The following is a 19503-nucleotide window of genomic DNA, read 5'->3' as shown; positions in this document are numbered from 1 at the left end:
TCATATGGCACACTGACTTCTGAGGAAATTTTAAATGGCAATCGCCATCAGAAAGGTTACCTACCCCTGCTATAAACCCTACAGTCAGTTTACATGTGGATCATCTACTAAACACAGAGTAAATCGTAAAAACAAATTGAGCTGGTTTTTGCACATTTATTAAAAAACTGAACTTACGTCTTTTTATGTACATGAGACATTTATAATTCTCTGTAATACTATTTATGGCATGAAAATATTAGACTTTAACACCATTGTAGTTTTTAAACAAAACGACATATAATAGAATGACACTGACCTGTCTGTAAGTGTGTAAAAACACACACTTGCATACTTATTTACAAAAATACATTTTACATGAAATGCACAAAAATTACCAGCATGAATGTGACATCTAGCTTATGTATACAGTAACATACAGTGACTACAGCAAGCATTCACCATCACAGAGTCTGCGTATAATAGGGATTTCAGTCTAAGTAGCATCTGAACCAATGTTTTTCCCTGGCATTCACTCTGCATGTCTTTACAGAGATAGACTGTAACACAATATAATACACGATAATATTGCTGCTCTGCAACCACACTCTCAGTCAGTGATACTCTAAGAAGCAAATGTGCGGCTCATCTGACTTCAACTTTGGAGAAAAACTTCCGGGTTCCAGGATCAGCACGGCTCTCCTTCAGTGTGTCTGACAGAGTGGTTTTGACGATTTTCCTGTCGGCTTTGGAGATGTTTGTCTTGAGTTTGAGCAGAGCCGAAACATGTTTTTCACTGTTGGTGACAGAAAGAAGAAAGAGTTTAAAAAGAGATTATTTTCTCTATGTAAAGTCAGAGACTGTGAAAAAAGGATTGTCATGTGAAAGCTGCCACATTTGACATAGAAAAGAAAAAATATAAAGAAATTTGAGCATTTTTTTAGCTAAATATAATCTGCAATCTTTTATTTCACTTTCAACATACGAATAACAGAAAAAGTTATAACTTCACTGATCCCGTCTAAACTTGTGTTTCATTGACATGTTATATCTTTTTGTGTAGCCAGTTTTCTGCTCCTGACACACATCCTTCCTGCAAACACTAACAGCTGTCATTAACACTTTACTACACCTCTTTAAACTGCTGAGAAGAGGGGAGGTGGAAAATGTCTCAGCCCACCTCTGTTGGAAATGTGACAATAGGTGGAGCTACTTTTAGCTCATGTTAGTTCCCGTGAATGTAGCTCATCCTGCTCACAAGATCTGAAACCAATTAAGATGTTTCGCTCAGTCTGCTTCCTGTTTTCCCTCAGCTCTCTCTGAAAAGTACGATTGTTTATCCTGACCTAATGTCTCACAAACCTCTTATCATGATATAGTTCTGTCCTTATTGTTTATGTTACAGTTGATACAACAGGTCCCAAAAAATGAGAGCACATTACATTTGTGTGAGTTATACTCTGTATGTTTCTGTATTAAAGTAAATAATTTCTGAGTCAATTCAAAAGTTACCTGAGGTCGGGATAAGCAGATCCCACTGAAACAATTTGCATCTGTATGGCAGGAATATCTTGGAGTTTTAGCACTTCTGCAATCTTGGTCAGGATTTCCTTTAACCAGTCTTGTTTGGATCCCTGTGAAGACAAATCAGTGACGTCAGTTTAGTCTGCAAGTTTCCCCAAACTGTAATCAGCATAGCTGCTGTTTTTGGAAATAATGATGCTTTTTCTTCTGGAGTAATTGCACTGGAACTTCCAGCTAGTGTGTTAAATGTGAAAATGAAATTATCTGAAGTGCCTCAATGCTGTGCTTTATATTAACTAAAGTGTCATATAATCATATAGTGTAGTAATGAATGGACGTGGCCCAGATATTAAAGGCCTTAGACTGCATGTCTTTTAGTGATAGAAATGTAAGAGACTCCTGCCCACGCTTGTCTGCAGAAGTTGATAACAGGGAACATCTGCCAGTGGAAATTTACTAGAAGGGACTATGGAAAAGTCGCAGCCTCGCCAGAGCTGAGAAAAGATGTCTTGCAGCTAACAAACAATAACCTATAGGTATGCTATGCAATGTGACTACTGAATGCTTGTGTAATACTGTTGTTTAGACTAGAGCGGGACACCCTGTGATAAAACTGGTAAGTGCACATCATTATTTCAAGATTCGCGGCAGAGTGTCATGCAGGACGCATCTCCTTTCCAGAAGTAATAAAAGTGTTAAAATGGTCTACTGAGCAGTGTGTTGTCTTCCATCAGATGCTTATGATGAATCAAAAAACTTGGTGAAGTGTTGATATTTAACACTGGTAAATATATGTGAATTTTAAATTCTTTCAGTTACACAGATGTTGTTGATGTTAGCTGAATTTGTGACTAAGGTTGTTTCACCCTGTCAAACAATGTTTTGCTGATCGGTGTTTGTGCTTGATTGATTTTATTCATGTCTCAGCTAAAGTGTGCAGTGAAGGTGAGTCTCACCATTCTGGCAAACAGCTCGTGCAGTCTCTCTGCATTTTCTTTCACAGTCTCGTAAGCCTTCAGCTGACGATCCTTGTCCTTCAGTTTGACCTCTCCTTTCAGGAGCCTCCGGACATATTCTACTGTCATTTCCTGCTGAAGCTGACCAATCAGCTCCTGAATGTAAGTAACAAGATCATATGTTAGTCCATTGATTTAAAAGTTGGTAATAATGGCTTCATAGCAAAGTTTCACGCTGTCATGTTTCTACCTGATGACAGGATTGAGTCGAACCCTGAAGTTCTTGAAGCTCGTCTTCAGTGCTGTTCAGCAGCTTCTCAAACGTGTTCTTCTTCAGCCAGTCACTGGTTCCCACCTTCTGGTAGTGTGGCTGTGTGGGGAACAAATAACACATTGTTTTAAAATCTTTGATTAAAACATGTTAGGATTTAATCCTGAGGATTATTGATATCTGCAGTTGTAAAGAACTTACTTTGAGGATCTTGTGCACAGGGGTTAATAAATAAGTGTGGGCAGACTGTTTCATCTCAGTCAGGACCTGCAAACAGTTTTCCCGCACATCCTCTGGGAACAGATTGTGCTCCACAAGGAAGTCCCTTTAGACAGACCACACAGGACACATTAGCTCACAGTGAAGTATTCTCCTTTTATGATGAAGTTAAAATCTGAATTTCCATCTAACTGGATCAGAAACATACCTGAACTTTTCGACACAGCTGAGGTTTGCCTTTATGAAAGCTTTGCTGTGCGGTTTGTTCTGCTTAATGACGTCTTCATGAAATTTTTGATACCTGCAGAAGATTAAAAACAGCTTTCACTTCTATTATCTTGTTATTACCAAAAATTAAACTAAAATGTATTTTCAAATTTAAATATTTAAAAGACAGCCTTGTGAAGCCTTGTTACCTCTGCATGAAGTCTGTCAGGTTGGATGTTATTTCCTGGGCTTTGTGTCGGTCTCTTACAGTTATATGTGCTGATGTCACGATGCCGTTGATCAACTGAAGACAAATGTATTGACAAATCAGTGTCAGTTTTAAGTACTCAAAGCACTTTACACAGCAATGCACTTCCATCATTTTCAGATCCAGTTAAACACCAGGAACCAAACCCAGTGCTTTACAATGTTAGTGACAAACCCAAGTGATTAAACTACAGAACCATGGGAGGGTTTGAAACTGTGACTCTGATCCGACAGTAAATGAGTTTCTATAAATGACCCAAACAAAAATGACGGTCCTTTGTTTGTTTGTTAATCTTTTTCTCAAAGTTTCTAGAAGTCTTTTTCAGTTTGGTTAATATGTGCAGCAGGCTGGAAAATATTTGTCTGCACATTTTGTTCTCCTATGATCAAAACAATGTTACGTCATTACTTCACCACAATAATTTTATTGCACAGTTCAGACATAGCAATGTATACAAAGCCTCTAATCATGGTCAGTAATGGTCAACAATTAGAAATCAACGAACCCATGATAAGGACCCTTAAAGCAGGCCAACACAAGTGACACCTTTCACTTTATATTAACACCTTTTTATAAAAGCATCAATTTCAGCCTCTTTTATATCAAGTTGTAGCAACTCTACGGCAACTGTACCTGGATGACATCATAGGCCACAGGACTGGAGTAGCAACCATCATATCTTGTCGGCTCCTTTCCTTGATCCCACTCTTTCTTTGCTTCATCCAATACTCGGCCGATATAAATCATCAGGTCGCTCTAAACACACAACAACACACAGCTGCCAGTTTTAAACTGCTTTCATGTGTAAAGATTTAATTACTGACAGTAATAATTACATCTACAATATTATGTTCAAAAAAATTAAACCAACAACTCTTTGATGCTTGTCTTGCACATCTCACTTTAAGCCCTGCAATGACCATATTGATTAACTGGATGCATATGGGCTCAAAATGTGGTCATAAATATTTTGTACTTGTAAAAAAGATTTGTATGTGTAAAAAAGATTTGTGTGTGCGTAAAAAAGATTTGTATGTGTAAAAAGAATTTGTGTGTGCGTAAAAAAGATTTGTGTGTGGACCCCTGCAAGTTACAAGTACGGATTTTTGACCCTATTTTTCTACCCTTCATCTGATTGGTCAATGTCATGTCAATCACAAATGTAACAATCCAATGAGAGAACAGATGGGTTTGGCTGTCAGAGGGGCGCTTTTTTGAACTGCAGGTCCTTGAAGGGTGATACCGTTTGAAGCTGGAGGATCGCTATATAAATATCCGATAGCAGCTAGGTCCCCTAACTTTCAGCAGCTGTTGAAAGGATAAAGTTGTGGTATATCAGTGGTTAGAAATAACATTATTACTTTAGGATTAGTTTAACACAAAGTCAGGGCTGACCCAGGACCATTGCTGTGAGTCACAGTGCGCAGCATAAAAGTCCATTCACATCGGATGCAGGATACGCTGCTAATGCTAACTAAAAGCAAAGGATCCAGAATTTGTTGCGCTGGCTGCTGGGCTCTGTGGGTTTTTGCAGCAGCTCTACCTGTACTAGATGCACCTGCTCCTTGTCTTTTCTATCTCTGACTTTATGTCCTCTACAAGAGTCTGTTTTTTTTTGCTAGTTCTTCAAATGTTCAATAAAAACATGTATGCTAATTCATAACGAAGAAAGCTTTGTAATGAAGACTGTCATTTCCAAAACACTGCCCGCCCCCACCCCGCGGTCCGCAGCGCTGTTGAAAAGGCTGTGGAAGTCCCTGTATTAAACACGTAGACCTGTGACATAAAAATCACCAAACTCGGACGACCACAGACTGTTTTCCTTCGTGGTGATGAAGGAAAACGCTGGGTTGGCATGTAAAAGGGCATTTATTCCTTTCAAAGACCTGCAGTTCAAAAAAGCGCCCCTCGACAGCCAAACCCATCTGTTCTCTGATTGGATTGTTACATTTGTGATTGACATGACATTGACCAATCAGATGAAGGGAAGAAAAATAGGGTCAAAAATCCGTACTTGTAACTTGCAGGGTTTTTTTTTCTAAGTCCACACACAAATCTTTTTTACGCACACACAAATCTTTTTTACACATACAAATCTTTTTTACACATACAAATCTTTTTTACAAGTACAAAATATTTATGACCACATTTTGAGCCCATAGATGCACGCCTCAGATACACTGTGTTACCTGTTGTTTGCTGAGGTACTGCTCCTCCAGAGGTTTCAGTAACTCGTCAGGAAGCAGGTTTCCCAGCGCTTCAGTATTGATATTACTGGCCAGCTCAGGTTTTTCAAGGATTCTGGTACACAGAGCAGATAACACATGAGTTTCTATAAACAACCCAAGTTGTGTTTAGTCTACAAAAATGTCATTTTATTTAGCACATTAAGAAAACAAGAAATTAGCCGTTACATTTGTATTATTATTCACTATCTGTAATTGCTCAGGTATTTATTCTTCTAAAAACAATGAAGGACCTCACACTGACAGACATCCTCATGTTTAGTCACAGAAAGATGCTGCTTCAAACAATAATTGAACTGGTGGCTTACCCTGGATAAAACTCCTTCACCCATCGCAGGAGGAAGCTGCAGTCCTTGTCATCCAGAACAAAGTCTGCAATCTTTTTGAGTCTTGCGCTGAAAGTTTGATGGTACTGTCTTGCATAAAAGTTACAGATCTCCATCTCTGGTGGGTAGCAGTTGTTCACAACATCCACCACCCACTCCATGTCCTCCTTCAGCTGCTTGCCCATGGACTGGATGTCTGCCTGGATCGAGGACTGGTTCACCTGATCACCAATGAGGCTCGATGGGTTCTCCAAACGACTATACACTAATTCATGAAGCATTTTGTCATGGTGCTCCTTCCACTTCTTGGGCCTCCAGGCTGGTGGCGTCCGGCATATTTGTCCCCACAGCTGGTCCTGCTCTTCCTCAAGGTTGATGGCTTTCACTGCTGAAATCAAAGCAGACACCTCTTCCTCAGTGCTGAGAGAAAGACTCTGCTGCACGGTCTGCTCTAAACGCTTTTCAAGGGCTTCATAGTCTGCAGCAAGCTTTTTTACTGCTTCCTCGTGAGCTTTGAGTGCATCAGCCTTTGTTTTCTCTCCAAACAGATGTTTCTCCCTGTCTATCAACAGTTGAGTGGCTTCAAACAGGTATTGTCCTTCAAGGCATTCCTCAAAATTAGGAGTCACTGGTGGACAAAAACAAAGATAAATAATCTTCAAGTAATAGAGGTGTTTTTCACACATCAGCACTATTTCGTGGAACAACCGTAACATCAATTTCCTTTCTTTTTTTAATATGTCACACAAAACACAATTTAGTTGAGATACAGAGGGTTAAAAGGAAATAGCTAATAACAGCTGGATGTATGTCACCTACCAACTGGCCGCTCTTCTTCAGTAGGTGATTGGTGTCCATCAGTAGTGGAAGGACCGTTGTCACTGGGTTGACCTGTGGGGCTTCGCCAGAACTTTTTAAACCATTTTCCTCCAGCTCTTAAAGTTTGTTCAGGGGAACTGTTGGACGTGCCTGTTGTGGATGAATCCGACTGTGTCCGCATTCTTCTCCAGGTTGTAAAACGTGACCAACAGGCCAAGAAAGGTGCTGAGAAATCTGCAATTTAAAAAAAAAACTGTTTTAATATACATTTTTTTAATATGATTGGCATAAACGAAACATTTTAGCCTTGTGTATAGCATGACCGTGAAATTAAAAATAGATTAAATCCATTCTAATTACAACAATATGCCAAAGTAAGTCTGTAAAAAGTATTTTTGTTGCCAAACAAACTATCCACATTATATATATCAAAATTTATCAGAATTCATTCAGATTCTACTCACATAAGCTTCACAGTCACTGCTTTGAAAGTAACTGCAGCTGCTGTGAGCTTTTATGCCTAACGAGACAAGCTCCTCCCGCTCAGACGATGTAGGGAAATTTCACAGAGACCCACAGAGCCACACATGCAATCCCTCCCCTTCCAAAGCACACACACACACAGACACACACGCACGCACTTAACCAGATTGTTTGCAGGTCAGAAAGTCTCGGTGCGTAGTATGCTTTGGATTGCACTGACAAATAAAGACTTTTGCTTTTGTTTGGTGACACACACACACAAGCGCGCGCGCGCACACACACACACACACACACACACACACACACACACACACACACAAGCGCGCGCACACACACACACACACGTGTGTGCGCGCGCACACACACACACACACGTGTGTGCGCGCACACACACACAGAAAGCTGTGCTGTTTTTAGCGCTAGGACAGGACCATTTGTCTTATGTGGCTTCTGGACCAACTTCTCTTAACAGGTACTTTGTCGACTGTTAGGAAATGTTGTACAGTCTTTCATACTTTCTTTATGACTTTCATGATCCTGTACTTTTATTTTTATGCCATTAGCAAGTCAATTGCACAACAACACTAAAAGCTCACTAGAATGTTATGTTTTTAGCCATTTAGTGTTTATTTTGTAACCAACTAAAATTGCTGGCCAGAAAAAGTGTAAAAAGGTGATGATCCTTATTAAACATTGACCAGCCTTAAGTACACCGTCAGTGTTTTTTTGTCTGCTTTTTAAAGAAAAGATATTATAATCAGTATGACTCACTTATTTGTTAGACTCCTAAATAAGCTAAAGGTGGAAGTTTGTGATTTTGTGAAAGTAAAAAAACAGAACCATGACAACTAATAATGCCAAACCTCAACCCAGACCACCACACTCAACCAGATTTTTTTGCAGGTCAGAAAGTCTCGGTGCGTAGTATGCTTTGGATGGCACTGACAAATAAAGACTTTTGCTTTTGTTTGGTGACTCAGTGAAACATCGAGCTGACTGTTATGACAGACAAACATAAAAGCAAATGAAATAAAATGTTTGAAAACAAATCTGAACAAGTACTAAAATGATTTTTCTTTCTGCCAAATGATGTATCCTTGCAATTTTCTGTTGTTACAGCAGCATTCAGGACCAGAATAACACACTAATGCAGTCACAAAAGTAAATGATGCTTTAACTTGGTTTGGGTATCAGTTAATTATTAAAGGTTCTTTTGTACATGTGAACAGACTCTTTAGATCTGTTATTTTGTTTTAATACAGAAAAAGTCCAGTATGACTTACTTACTTATTTTGGTTTCATATTGTTCTTTCTGGTGTTTACATTGCATCTTTTAAACGACTGACATCCACTTTGACCTTTCTGCTGCTGTGTGGATACACACTGCAGGTATATCTTTTACTAAGTCAAACAAACATTTATCCAGGCCTGAGTTACAGAGGGCTGCAGTCTACACAGAGACACCCAGATCTCTCTCTCCCTAGCTCTTCCAGTATAGGGCACTGAGCTGTTCCTGGGTCATCCAGGAGAATCTCTCCAGTGTAGGGGTGTGCCTGAGAGCCTTATCCCAGCTGGATATGCTTGAAAGCTCTCACCTAGGAGGCTCCCTAGTCACATATCCACACCAGTGGCTGCTTTCCATGTGGAGGAGCAGCAGTTGTGAGTCCCTCCGAATGATTGAGATTCTCACCCCATCTCTAAGTGAAAGTCCCCCTACCCTCTTAGAAAGGTTATTTCCAGCATTTGTATCCACAGTCTGATGTTTTTGGTCACTACCAAGAGCTCTTGGCCATTAGTGAGAGTAGAAACATAGACCAGCTAAATGTCACCATTTAATTTAAGACAAATGGCATCAAACACCATTTCTACAATTTGTATGAGTCTTACAGTCCTTTCAAAAGGACACAGTGGCCTCTTTGTTGATGCCACATTAGTGGCGGTTGGGCAAACAGAGTACACAGACTTTCTGTTCAAATTAAAAGGAACAACAGCTTGGTCAGGCAGAAAGGATTTTACTCAACATTGTGGAAGAGGTGCCAGGAGATGAGTTGGAGCAAGGCAGGATCAGACAGGAAGGTGAAAGCTGAGAGGAAGAGATAAAAGCTTTGAGGATGCCCAACAGGGAGAATGTGTTTGTAGCCACCACCTATAATAATATGTATTGTTTAATGCAGCGCCCTGAAGGCTTTAAGTATTATGATGTCTAGATGGAGAAATGACAACAACACATACACGCACAAACCCCTGCGTAGGCTCCTCTAAACCCTTTAGCTCTTTGCTCTGTTGCGCTATATAAACACCAGTCCATTTAAGATGCCTTTCTTTCTTTATCCTGATCTGGGAGATGTAATTATTGGACTAACAAAAAGAGAATGACAAGCACACACTCGTACACTTTGGGAGGAAATCCACGCAGGTGCAGGAAGAACATGCAAACGCTCCACATGAAGGCCCCACTTGTTGCTGTAGAGCGCTAACCACTAAAGTGAGGCACAAAAGGTCAAAACCAGTTTTGTTTTCTTGCTCTGGTGTTTTTTCAGATCTAAGGCAATTGTTCTTCCCCTTCAAGACCCTCTATGATTTCATACAAAATTGCAACAGCAATTGAGAAACATTCAAAGTGTCTCTTTTGCAATTTAAATGACTTCAACTGATTTTTATAGTAACATTTTTGTCAGTTAAAAGTGTCAGCCACATTCGACCTGTGTGGTTTTTACTGCCTATAACTTAAATCTGCTGCTGTGATACAGTAACAGTCTTACCGTTCACTCTGTAGGATCTGCAGGATCTGCGGGGGAAGCAGCGGGGAAATGTCGAACACATTTTTCCTTAATGCAGCAACTAACAGTCGAGTCTCAGCAGCAGATCAACTCAACTGAGTCGAGGACGAGATGCAAATAAGTACGCAAATACCATTTGATGTGAGGATGTTGGCAAAGTCACACAGTGAGAAACACTTCTCCGTTTACTGTTTTTACACCTATATGGGCTTCCTCTGAGTTTGCACCTATGATATGAGAGTGAAACTGTAAAACCTCATAGTGGGTGAGATGTGTTTAAGAGGCAAAATCTCACATTCACTCAGGAGCTTAATAACTTAATTCCACATATATATATTTTGCACACATAATACTTGCTTTTGTACAACTACTGTTCATAAAACATCTAGGCAAAAGGAGGAACATAAAGAATATTTTCACTTCCTTAAGAAAAACAGAAGTGTCAGGCCTGAACAGATTTAACACTATTTTCTACTATTTGCCACAAAAATGTGAGGTATCCTCCAAACAGCGCTTAGCTTACATGCACGTGACCTAAACGTACTGGTATTGTTAACAAAAGAAGTAAGTAGCAATACATTTATTTCAGGGCTATGAAAGACATTTAAGCTCTGTTAAAAACTGCAACTAAATCACTGATTGTAATGTCTGAGTACTCTGAGGCCCAGGAACAAAACCAAAACTCCAAATGGGCACCCTGGACTGCTTTGAAAAATATGAAGGAAGTCATACATTTAAGTATATCTTTACAGGTTTTTCAGCTTGTCTTAATCATAAAAAGAAGGAAAAGTTGTATGGCCCTATGGCCATTCATACATAAAATAAAGAGAGGATGAATAGTTGCTACTACCAATAGTACCTACAAGAAACTGTTTGCCATTTTTCTTTTCTTTTCACAGGTTTCTGTGATTCTTTCATTTGAAAGTTTAGAAAACACTCATAGCTGGATGTAAAGTTTAGATTCCCTTAAAACCCAAAATCTTAACTGATTATTATATTTCAGTTCTAGTTTTTTGTTTTTGGGGGAGTCACATAGAGGAATTGTATCTTTTTACACAAAACATGTTGATGTTGATATCTCTCTGTGTCTCACGCACATATAGACTGTACTACCCCTTATCAGTAAGCTTCCTATTTCAAACTCTACTTGAGCTTTTAAAAAGATTACACACCTAATTTGTGTTTCTCTGGTTTCAAAAACAGGCTTTCAACCTATTTGGGGATAATAAATTAGTAGAAATTTATCCTACCGTTTAACTCTGAGTTCGAACTGACAGTGGAAAGTGGAGTTTGACAAACGTGATGGAAATATAAATGTTTAAATTGCCAACAAAGTTAGGCCACTGGAGAAAATGAAATTTTGAAGAAATCTGCTGGTCTTTTGATCTGAGATTGTTTCCTGAAATAAAATATAGAGAATCCATTTCAGACTTTAACCAAACCAAATGTAAAATAAAGAAATTGTTGCTCTAGTATATTCATGTTTCAAGTATTACCCCCCCCCCCCCCTTTTTTTTTTTAAATATAATTGTAGGGGCCTTTAACTTGAATACATGAAGATCATAAATTGGGATGCTGTAAAACAAGCTTTTTGTCTCTCCTGTTTCCAGAAGAGGAGGCGTTTTCATGTTTTTTGCTCATAATATCTTAATTTTAAATTCTTTCCCACAATGTCACAAGACATTGGTGCAACTTGACATGTAACCACAGGGTTAATACAAAATAGTCTTTGCAAAACATATGAGGCTAAATGAAAAAGTGAAAGTATCAGAACTGTTGCCTTCTAAGTTCTGTGATGGAGGAAAGCAGCTGGTGAAACAGGAACTGGCAGACACCGCAATTACCAAAGCCAGAGCGAGTGGAACTATGGTTTTACTATAAGACAAGGGAGACTTTACAGGAAATAGCCCCGTTATTATTCATCTGCTGCTGCATTTTCCAGATGTCTGCAGTTATTAATGCTGGGATGTTGCGAGAGGAGGTCAAAGGTGTTCTTGTCCAAGCATAACCAGGAAAAACACAGAAACCATGATACGCATACCCATAATTTCCACTCATTTTGCATTCTGAAGAAGAAAACACAATCTGAGAACATATTTACACTTTTTTTAATGTAGCACAAAAGCCTTGACTTCATATCAAAAACTAAGATTTGCTCTTTATGTGTTATCTTATGGATGCAAAAGGTCTCAAAGGAAATAAAGAACTTGACAATGAAGGTCAACAGAAGTAATTGCTTATTTAAAAATATGCATTTTTACGCAGTCATTTGGCCTGCAAGTCAACATATGAATCCTGCAGAGTTACCTGGTTTTCTGCACTCATACTTTATAAAATATATTCACCTCAGACAATCTATTGTATTTATAATGGGCCAGCAATGATATTCATTTCTTTTCTGTCCTTATTAAACAAAGCAACCACTGAACTATCACACTGCTTTTGTTGAGACTAAAGGTCTGCTATTTGGTCTTCCTCTGACTCTGTTATTCATAATCTGTGTGGTGATGTTTACATGTTAGCCTGTAATGGCCTTTTGTTGCCACACATAGTGTCATGTGTGTTCAGCCAGCTCAATATTTCCAGTAATATTGTGAAATATTAAAGTGCTCGCTTCCTAAATGTGCCACAAGCAGATGATTAAAGCCTGAACAGAGTGGACATTATCTTTAAGGATTCCTTTGATATTACAGCTGCTACTCTTTTAAACTCACTTAAGATTGTGCTTCGTCTGAAACACTCTGTGGGCTAATCACGAAATATGAACTCTTTGAAATAATTTTGGACAGAGAGGACAGATGGTTTGAAAGAGGAGTGAAAGAAGCCATCTGTATGTTCACTGTGAGCGACCATCTTTGAACAGTGGCGGGGTTTACGACACCAACTCTCTGCCATCTATAATCCAGTTTTGAGTTCCCTTCCCAGACGCCTTAACGCCCACTCACATCCTGGGCCATCTGACCTCAGGAATTCGCATGATAAGGTGGGGCTAGGTTTCACAATGAACACACCCGAAACTCTGGCTGATTGGGACCCACACCCAGTTTCACACCTTGGCTCAGGCGATTAGAGGATGATCAGGGGGTCCTTTTGTCCCTCTGTGGGGGGTCACTCCCACTAGGTTTATGAAGGAAATTGCCGTCCCGGGTTTCCTCCGTGGCGTGAGCGATAAGCAGAGTTTTGTCCTTTCCTTCTAAGATTCCTAATTATTTAAAGTAACACTCAGGTATGCCGTTCAGCTGGGTTAGTTACAGCGCCGGGAGCAGCTTGGGAGAACAAGGAAACACAGACTGCTTCAGGTTGCCTTCCCAAATCAACTCAAAGGTTTATTTGATACACAGCAGTTTATATAGATGAAAAAAAGGTTCGTGTGTCAGCTTTCCCAGTTCAAACCGGTACAGACCAAATAAGGAAACGTCTTCCTGCCTTCTGAGCAAAGTATCCCTTGTGTAGTTTATCAGTTCAGCTATAATTTATGATCATCCCAGCAAAATACACTCCTAGACATAAAATACAGAGTTCTTTCATTAGTGAATTCTGAAACGAACCACCTAGCCTTTAACGAGCCTTTTCCAGGAGATAAAGAAAAAGGGAGGATGGGAGTAAGGAAGTGGTCTCATCTCTGTGGTGTTTTCGACCTTGGGGTACCAGCTTGTGAGTCCTACACATTAATTCTTGGGTCACAGAGAAAGAGAAAAACAACTAGTAGATTGGCCTTATTGAGCAACTCTTTTCTGTATAAAACAATCTTCTGTAAATGCTAACCGTGGTACTAAAATACCTAACAGTTTATATCTGGGACTCTCCACCATTTGACCTTAGAACTGAAGAAGCTTCTCGGATGAGAGGTGAAACGTCTTCAAGTAACTTAAAGAAGTCCAGACGCTTTTCTTTGCAAGCTCCTTTGACTACGATGACCTGGATGACTGAGAACCTTCACAGACATCTTCCACTTATCCTTATCTGAGGGAGCATGTCCCAGCTATGGATATGCATATGGTGAGAGGCAAGGTAAAACCTTAACAGATCACCACTTCGTCTTTCGAAGAGCTAACACACAAAAGTTAATCACCAACTAACTAACCATGCTAAATGCATGTGTTTGTATTGCGAGGGGAAGTTGCAGTACTCAGAATGTGCAAACTCCACACAAAAAGGCCCTTCCTGCTTCCTGCTGTCAGGTAACCATTAACCACCATGCCATTGTGCTACAGTCAAAAAAAAGAAGCATGATTTTATTTACTTTATATGCACAGTCTGTGTAAAAAATGTAATATCTGTTGTTCAAAAGAGCAAACCCAGTCAACATGAAAACTCCAAGTAAATCTGCTATCACTGTAAACACCAAACTACTTATCAGGCTGAACCTGTACAACAGAGTGACCACGGATACTCCAAATTTCTCTCGGGTTTTCTTTCCGTTCAAAACTAACACAATGCCACAAACTGTCATTTATTGGAAATCATCATATCCGTTTTCTTGTGAAGCAGACTTGACCTTGGAACAATCATATGAGTGTTTAAAAATAGTTCTGCATGCGCTTAGCCAAGACTTCATTTTTAGAAAGTGCAAAAATATAGGAGCTCTAACACAACCTTGAGCAGCACCAGTACTCATTGCTTTCAGCTGGGTCACAGTGTTATTGACTTTAAATAAGAATGATACAGTTTAATGATTAGGAGGGTACATCCAATTATTTTAGCTTGTGGAAAAAAGAAAAGAGTAGATAGCATTAAATGCAGCGCTAAAATCTATAAAAAGCAGCTGAACATAAGCTGTGATCTTCAAGATGTTTTAAAACAAAGTGCATAATGCTATGTTTTGTGTGCTATGTGTACACTGTAAACCCGAATGTTCAAAGTAATTAAACAGATTAAGTAGTGTATACTCAAAGTTTTTAAAAAGTTCTGTTAACTTAAATATGTCAAGTTCGTATAACATGTTCTTCTTTTTGAGTAAATGAAACTAATAATATTTGATTGAATTGAACTATTTCTATATTAATTAAGCATCACTTAAAATCATAACTTAAGCACAACGTAACACAGTTAAGTTAGGACATATAAGAATGGTAAAGTCCTGTTATTTTTGTTGTTTCAAGTAGGATTTAATAATAAACTTAATTTATGTAGCACATGCTAAAATACAATAAAATCTCAAAGTGTTTCACCAAATAAGTAAAATCAAATTGTCTTAAATGCATTAGTGGAAGACAAAATGTATTAATTTTAATATTCATATATATTTTTAATTTTTTCCGTAAGTGTTGAGCAGCTGCAGGAATCAATTTTTATTCCGAGTTAATCTCTGATTCACCCTCCGAAGCGGAAGGCGGCGCTAATGAGCATTAATACGAAACACAGAAGAAGTGAAGGTATATGGGCGGGAACAGCACCAAAGAGGCAACACGGACGACTGGAGAAAGTTGGACCTAACGGCAGCAACTAGCATCACTGGACTTACAGTAAGTTTTCAATGTTGATATTAGTTTATTGTTAAAATACGAATATTTAGTTGTATTTTGGGTGCGTGTCGAAAAGAATAGCAGAAATGTCGGTCCGTGTTTTTTATGTGCTTTGCTGCTCTCCCCGAAGGAAACTTTGCGCTTGCAGAGCTAGCATTAAGTTGTTGTAATGAGGGTCGCAGGCTGTTTAAAAAGTTAGATGCTACTTGTTCTAGAGGTGGCGCCTGGTCGCCTAGTATAAAACAAAGTATTTTAATCTCTCTAAATTTTTAAACCCCCTCTCATGACTCAGAATAGTTAGGTCCAAACAAGCCCGTTGTCCCTGCAGTTACACAATGGAGATGCCTGTCTGCAGTGAGAGTGCTTTCAAGCAGTTTTCTTGTTAGAAACGCTATATTTTAAACTATATGTTCAGGGTTAGGGTTGTGAAGGAGCTCTTGGACCTCTGGCCTGCTCTAAAAATGGAGTCTGAGGTAATATGGATCAGCTCTCTTTAAAATGAAAATTGTAATTCTTACTCATGTGGCAGATTTTTGCTGCTTTATAAAGATGTGCGAGATTCTTCAAATTGAACTGTATTGTCCTTCTGCTGTAGTTGTATGCAGAGTTTCAGCGGATTACAAATCAGAACCTGCCCAATACATTCTACGCTGAACTTGACCGCCATCTTCCTCGACTGATGACCTTATTCAGCCAGGGCATCAAAAACTGGGAAGACAGCAGATGCCCTGGCTGAAATTCTAAGAATTCACAATGAACAGGTAATAATAGATTGTTACACATTTCATAGGTTGAACCAGGTTCAATGATTTAAATGAGCTTTTTGAATTTTGCTATTACTCCACTTTGTGTTTGCTATTTGTCTGACTGTATTAAAGATGTGAACAGGTTATTTGTGGACATATGTTCTGATTTGACTGTTGTTTTTGTTGTTGTTCAGTAAACTCACCAGTATATACAATTCTGTTTTTATCTGGAAATAGGAAATCCATGATATCCACACCAAGCGCACTACCGTTCTCCACGCCCTTCCTGTCTATCTGCGTGAGGATGTCTCTGGATTTTTCAGAACCTGCACTGTGAGTGTCCTTAAGTATCTAACAGATACTACTGTGTATATAAACAGTGCATCAAAGTACAAACATGTATTTTGATGCACTGTTTGGACTTATCTTTGTTTAGTCTACCCATAAGGTTTCCATGTATGGTCTTTTCTGTCTCCTCACTACGAATGAACTGAATTGGTGTTTTGTTGAAAGTGATAAGATGTTTAGTAAAACATTTTCCTGTGTATTTCCTTTAGCTTAGTTTCAGTCTATCTCACACCACTTGATTCTCTGGTGAATTAGCTGATTTATGTGTGCAGAACATGGATCTTCTGTTTTTCACCTCTTACAGTGAGACTCAGGTCTCCCTTGTAAAAGAGGTATTGGATCTCAGTGGGAGTTGGTAAAATGAGAAATTATATGTCGTCTGTTGTATTTCTTGGGTTAGATTGTGATTAGTATCTCTTTTTCATTAATTCAGGACGAATCTGATGAGTTGGAGCTTGATGGTGTTGAAGTGGCCCTCTTCACTGTCATCAGTGACCATGACACAACAAGTCCAGTTCACTACCAACCTGTGAAAATCTCTGTCGTCATTGTAAGTGATGCCGTGTTCAGTCTCCCCAGATTTGGTGAAGCCTTCCTGGTAATGTTTGGACTGATCTATGCACTTCACCTCAGCTACCCCAAAGGCCTGACCAACACTTTAGAATTTACTCAAAAGATTTTATTTGGTCTAGAAAGTGGTAAACTGTCACCCAGGTTACAGACCCTCAAGAATGACTTGGTTATGTAGGAACTCATCTGAAAGAAGGATGCAGGGTGAAGCATTATAAAAGGCTAGTTCAAAGTTCTCTCCTTTCATCTAAATAATGCCTCAAAACATTATTGCATTACTCTACAGGTGTTCAGCCAATAGGTCCAAACTATACAATGTGCCTTTGTTCTCATTAACATAATGCAAAGCAACACTAATGTTTTGTATGTTTTAATGTTTTTCGTAATACTATTTCCAAAACATTGTGGGCTGCGCAAGATGACCTAAATTTCACTGTTTGATACTAGTTAATGTAAAACAAATAGCATTGTAATTCACTCAAATTGCTGCCTTGTTGTCTTATTCAGATATTAGCCAGAGAGCCAAAAGCACATTTTGATATTATTAATTATTATTTGGCATTATTTTTCATTACTCTGACAGTTTTCCTGACTAAACAATTTTTGGTCTACTTATTTTAATTTATAAATGTTTTTGTTAATTATTTTTAATTAATTTAAATTTTTTTTTTAATGTATTTAATTTCAACATAGTGCTAAAAGGGAGCAGGCAAGATACTGTTCAATGGCAGATGTTTATGACTTTTGCATATTAAGTTACCGATACTCAGTGTAATTGAGGCAATCAATTGCCTCAAAAATTTTAAGTTTTGGGTCACATGTTTTTAAGTATCAAGTAGTCAACATATTTGACTAACGTGTACTTAAAATAATGACAACACAAACTAATAAACATTTGAGTTTTAACATAAAAATGTTGTGGTTGTGTACTTATTTTTTATAAGTTCTGTGAACTTATTTCTTTGAATTTGTAAACTTGAAACTTTAAGTCATATTAACTGCAAATATTTGAGTTGACCGTTCTCAAAAGATACAAGTACCATGTAATCCAAACTTTTATGTTCTGGAAAAATTTGACTTTTGAGTTGATCAACTCAAAAAAATTGAGGCAATCGATTGCCTCAATTTTTTTGAGTTCTGGTAACTTATTCGGGTTTACAGTGTAGGTGCATAATGCTATGTGTGCTTCTCTCAGGACTTCAGACATTCTGTAAGCCTGTTTTAGTGATGCTCGAGTCACATTTAAAGGATGACAGGGCTCTTGACATTGTGGAGAAAACACTGGCACAAAAATACCCCTGACTGTTATGGTCTTTTTATATGTGAGCAGCAGCTAGCAATGGTTTGTGGTTAGTGATCAGAGGTATATCTAGAAGACTGGCATGGACAGCAAAGAGAGAAACTATGAAAGGAGACCAAGAGGCAGGAATACAATCACCAACTGCAACAGAAACAGAGCAGTCTCTAACAGGGGCAGGAGGGCGAGGAGGGGGTGTTGTTCTGTTTTGTCAAATAGCTAGATGATGAGTTAAAGACTTGCTTAACCTCTGCGGGGATTATTGTTTTATAAATCAAATGTTGTTTTTGTGCCATTGCCACGTTCAAATTATTTTAAAGCCATTGCTTTGGATTATGGTTGAATATCCTTTGATGAGGAACACATAACTAAGTGATGTGGCATAGTGGTGATGTAAAGGAAACATACTTGAATGGGTTCTTTATTAGGAAGATACACTGTGGTTTGCTAGCTGATGCACACTTGTCAATGGTCAACATGACTGGCAAGGGACTCATAACAGCATGTAAATTACCAATTACATTTTCCATCCACCTGTTAGTGCTGTCTTTGTGTCGCGGTCTTGCAATGGTCAGTAGTTTTGATAGGTTGGACTATCAACATCCAGTCTCCACCAGATTGTTATCTGTAATAATCAGGTTTCGTCATGGCTCTAGTTCACAAAGCGTTCTCTTGGTTTCCAGTCTTTACTACATGACTTCTGAGTGCACACCCCTTTAATACCCACTGACCTGTGAAGTTGATCTATTTCATCTGGAAGATTCTGGCCAAATACTTACCAGTCATTTGAATCACCTTACCACAGAAACCAGACATATCATCATATCATCATCAGCTTTTTAGCACCGTTAGGCAATCTTTGACATATAACTTGGCCTGGACTAATTCTCCTCTCTCCCAAAGTTGCCCTCTTGGACTGTCTGACCAGTTTTTTCAAGCCTTCTCAGTTTCTCAATTCCAGAAATAAAAACTTTGAACTATAAACTGTTAAGTCTTGGG

The 19503-nt window shown here is 38.7% G+C and overlaps 2 protein-coding genes and 1 long non-coding RNA gene across 6 annotated transcripts in view; 1 reads left to right on the top strand and 2 right to left on the bottom strand.

Annotated features, from left to right (window-relative positions):
• The window catches only part of LOC309695755 (tumor necrosis factor alpha-induced protein 2-like), a 173632-nt gene that overhangs the window by 116909 nt on the left and 37220 nt on the right, over positions 1-19503 (bottom strand). The gene's annotated exons all lie outside the window — the stretch shown is intronic.
• On the bottom strand, positions 137-10208 carry LOC309695757 (tumor necrosis factor alpha-induced protein 2-like). Of its 2 annotated transcripts, none has more exons than XM_082516629.1 (12): positions 10061-10208; positions 6816-7049; positions 5979-6624; positions 5614-5725; positions 4058-4180; positions 3366-3460; positions 3158-3250; positions 2932-3055; positions 2710-2829; positions 2460-2615; positions 1492-1613; positions 137-775 (listed from the first exon to the last, which is right to left on the bottom strand). In XM_082516629.1, exons 1-12 carry the CDS (start codon positions 10119-10121, stop codon positions 625-627), a joined length of 2037 nt encoding a protein of 678 aa, XP_082372755.1. In that variant the 5' UTR covers positions 10122-10208; the 3' UTR covers positions 137-624. The 2 variants fall into 2 exon arrangements, with proteins under 2 accessions (XP_082372755.1, XP_082372756.1); XM_082516630.1 differs by lacking the exon at positions 10061-10208 and adding an exon at positions 7280-7343.
• Positions 15322-18101, top strand: LOC309695760. Of its 3 annotated transcripts, none has more exons than XR_014273220.1 (4): positions 15322-15543; positions 16139-16304; positions 16527-16622; positions 17071-18101. It is a non-coding gene; the product is annotated as an uncharacterized lncRNA (long non-coding RNA). The 3 variants fall into 3 exon arrangements; XR_014273222.1 differs by adding an exon at positions 15959-16016 and having other exon boundaries at positions 16527-18101; XR_014273221.1 differs by having other exon boundaries at positions 16527-18101.

This window comes from Aulonocara stuartgranti, assembly GCF_965226115.1.
Source record: "Aulonocara stuartgranti genome assembly, chromosome: 19".
In the NCBI taxonomy this organism is placed as follows: Eukaryota; Metazoa; Chordata; class Actinopteri; order Cichliformes; family Cichlidae; genus Aulonocara; species Aulonocara stuartgranti.
The sequence above is the reverse complement of the archived record's forward strand: the minus strand, read 5'-3'. Positions and strand labels throughout refer to the sequence as shown.

What these genes read in the sequence shown, in the direction of transcription:
- LOC309695757 (XM_082516629.1), bottom strand. Translation starts at nt 10,121, where the DNA reads ATGTGTTCGACATTTCCCCGCTGCTTCCCCCGCAGATCCTGCAGATCC. An exon ending in CTGACAGACTTCATGCAGAG is followed by an intron (nt 3,251 to 3,365) that starts GTAACAAGGCTT and finishes AATCTTCTGCAG; the next exon opens with GTATCAAAAATTTCATGAAG. An exon ending in TCTGCTTATCCCGACCTCAG is followed by an intron (nt 776 to 1,491) that starts GTAACTTTTGAA and finishes TGTCACCAACAG; the next exon opens with TGAAAAACATGTTTCGGCTC.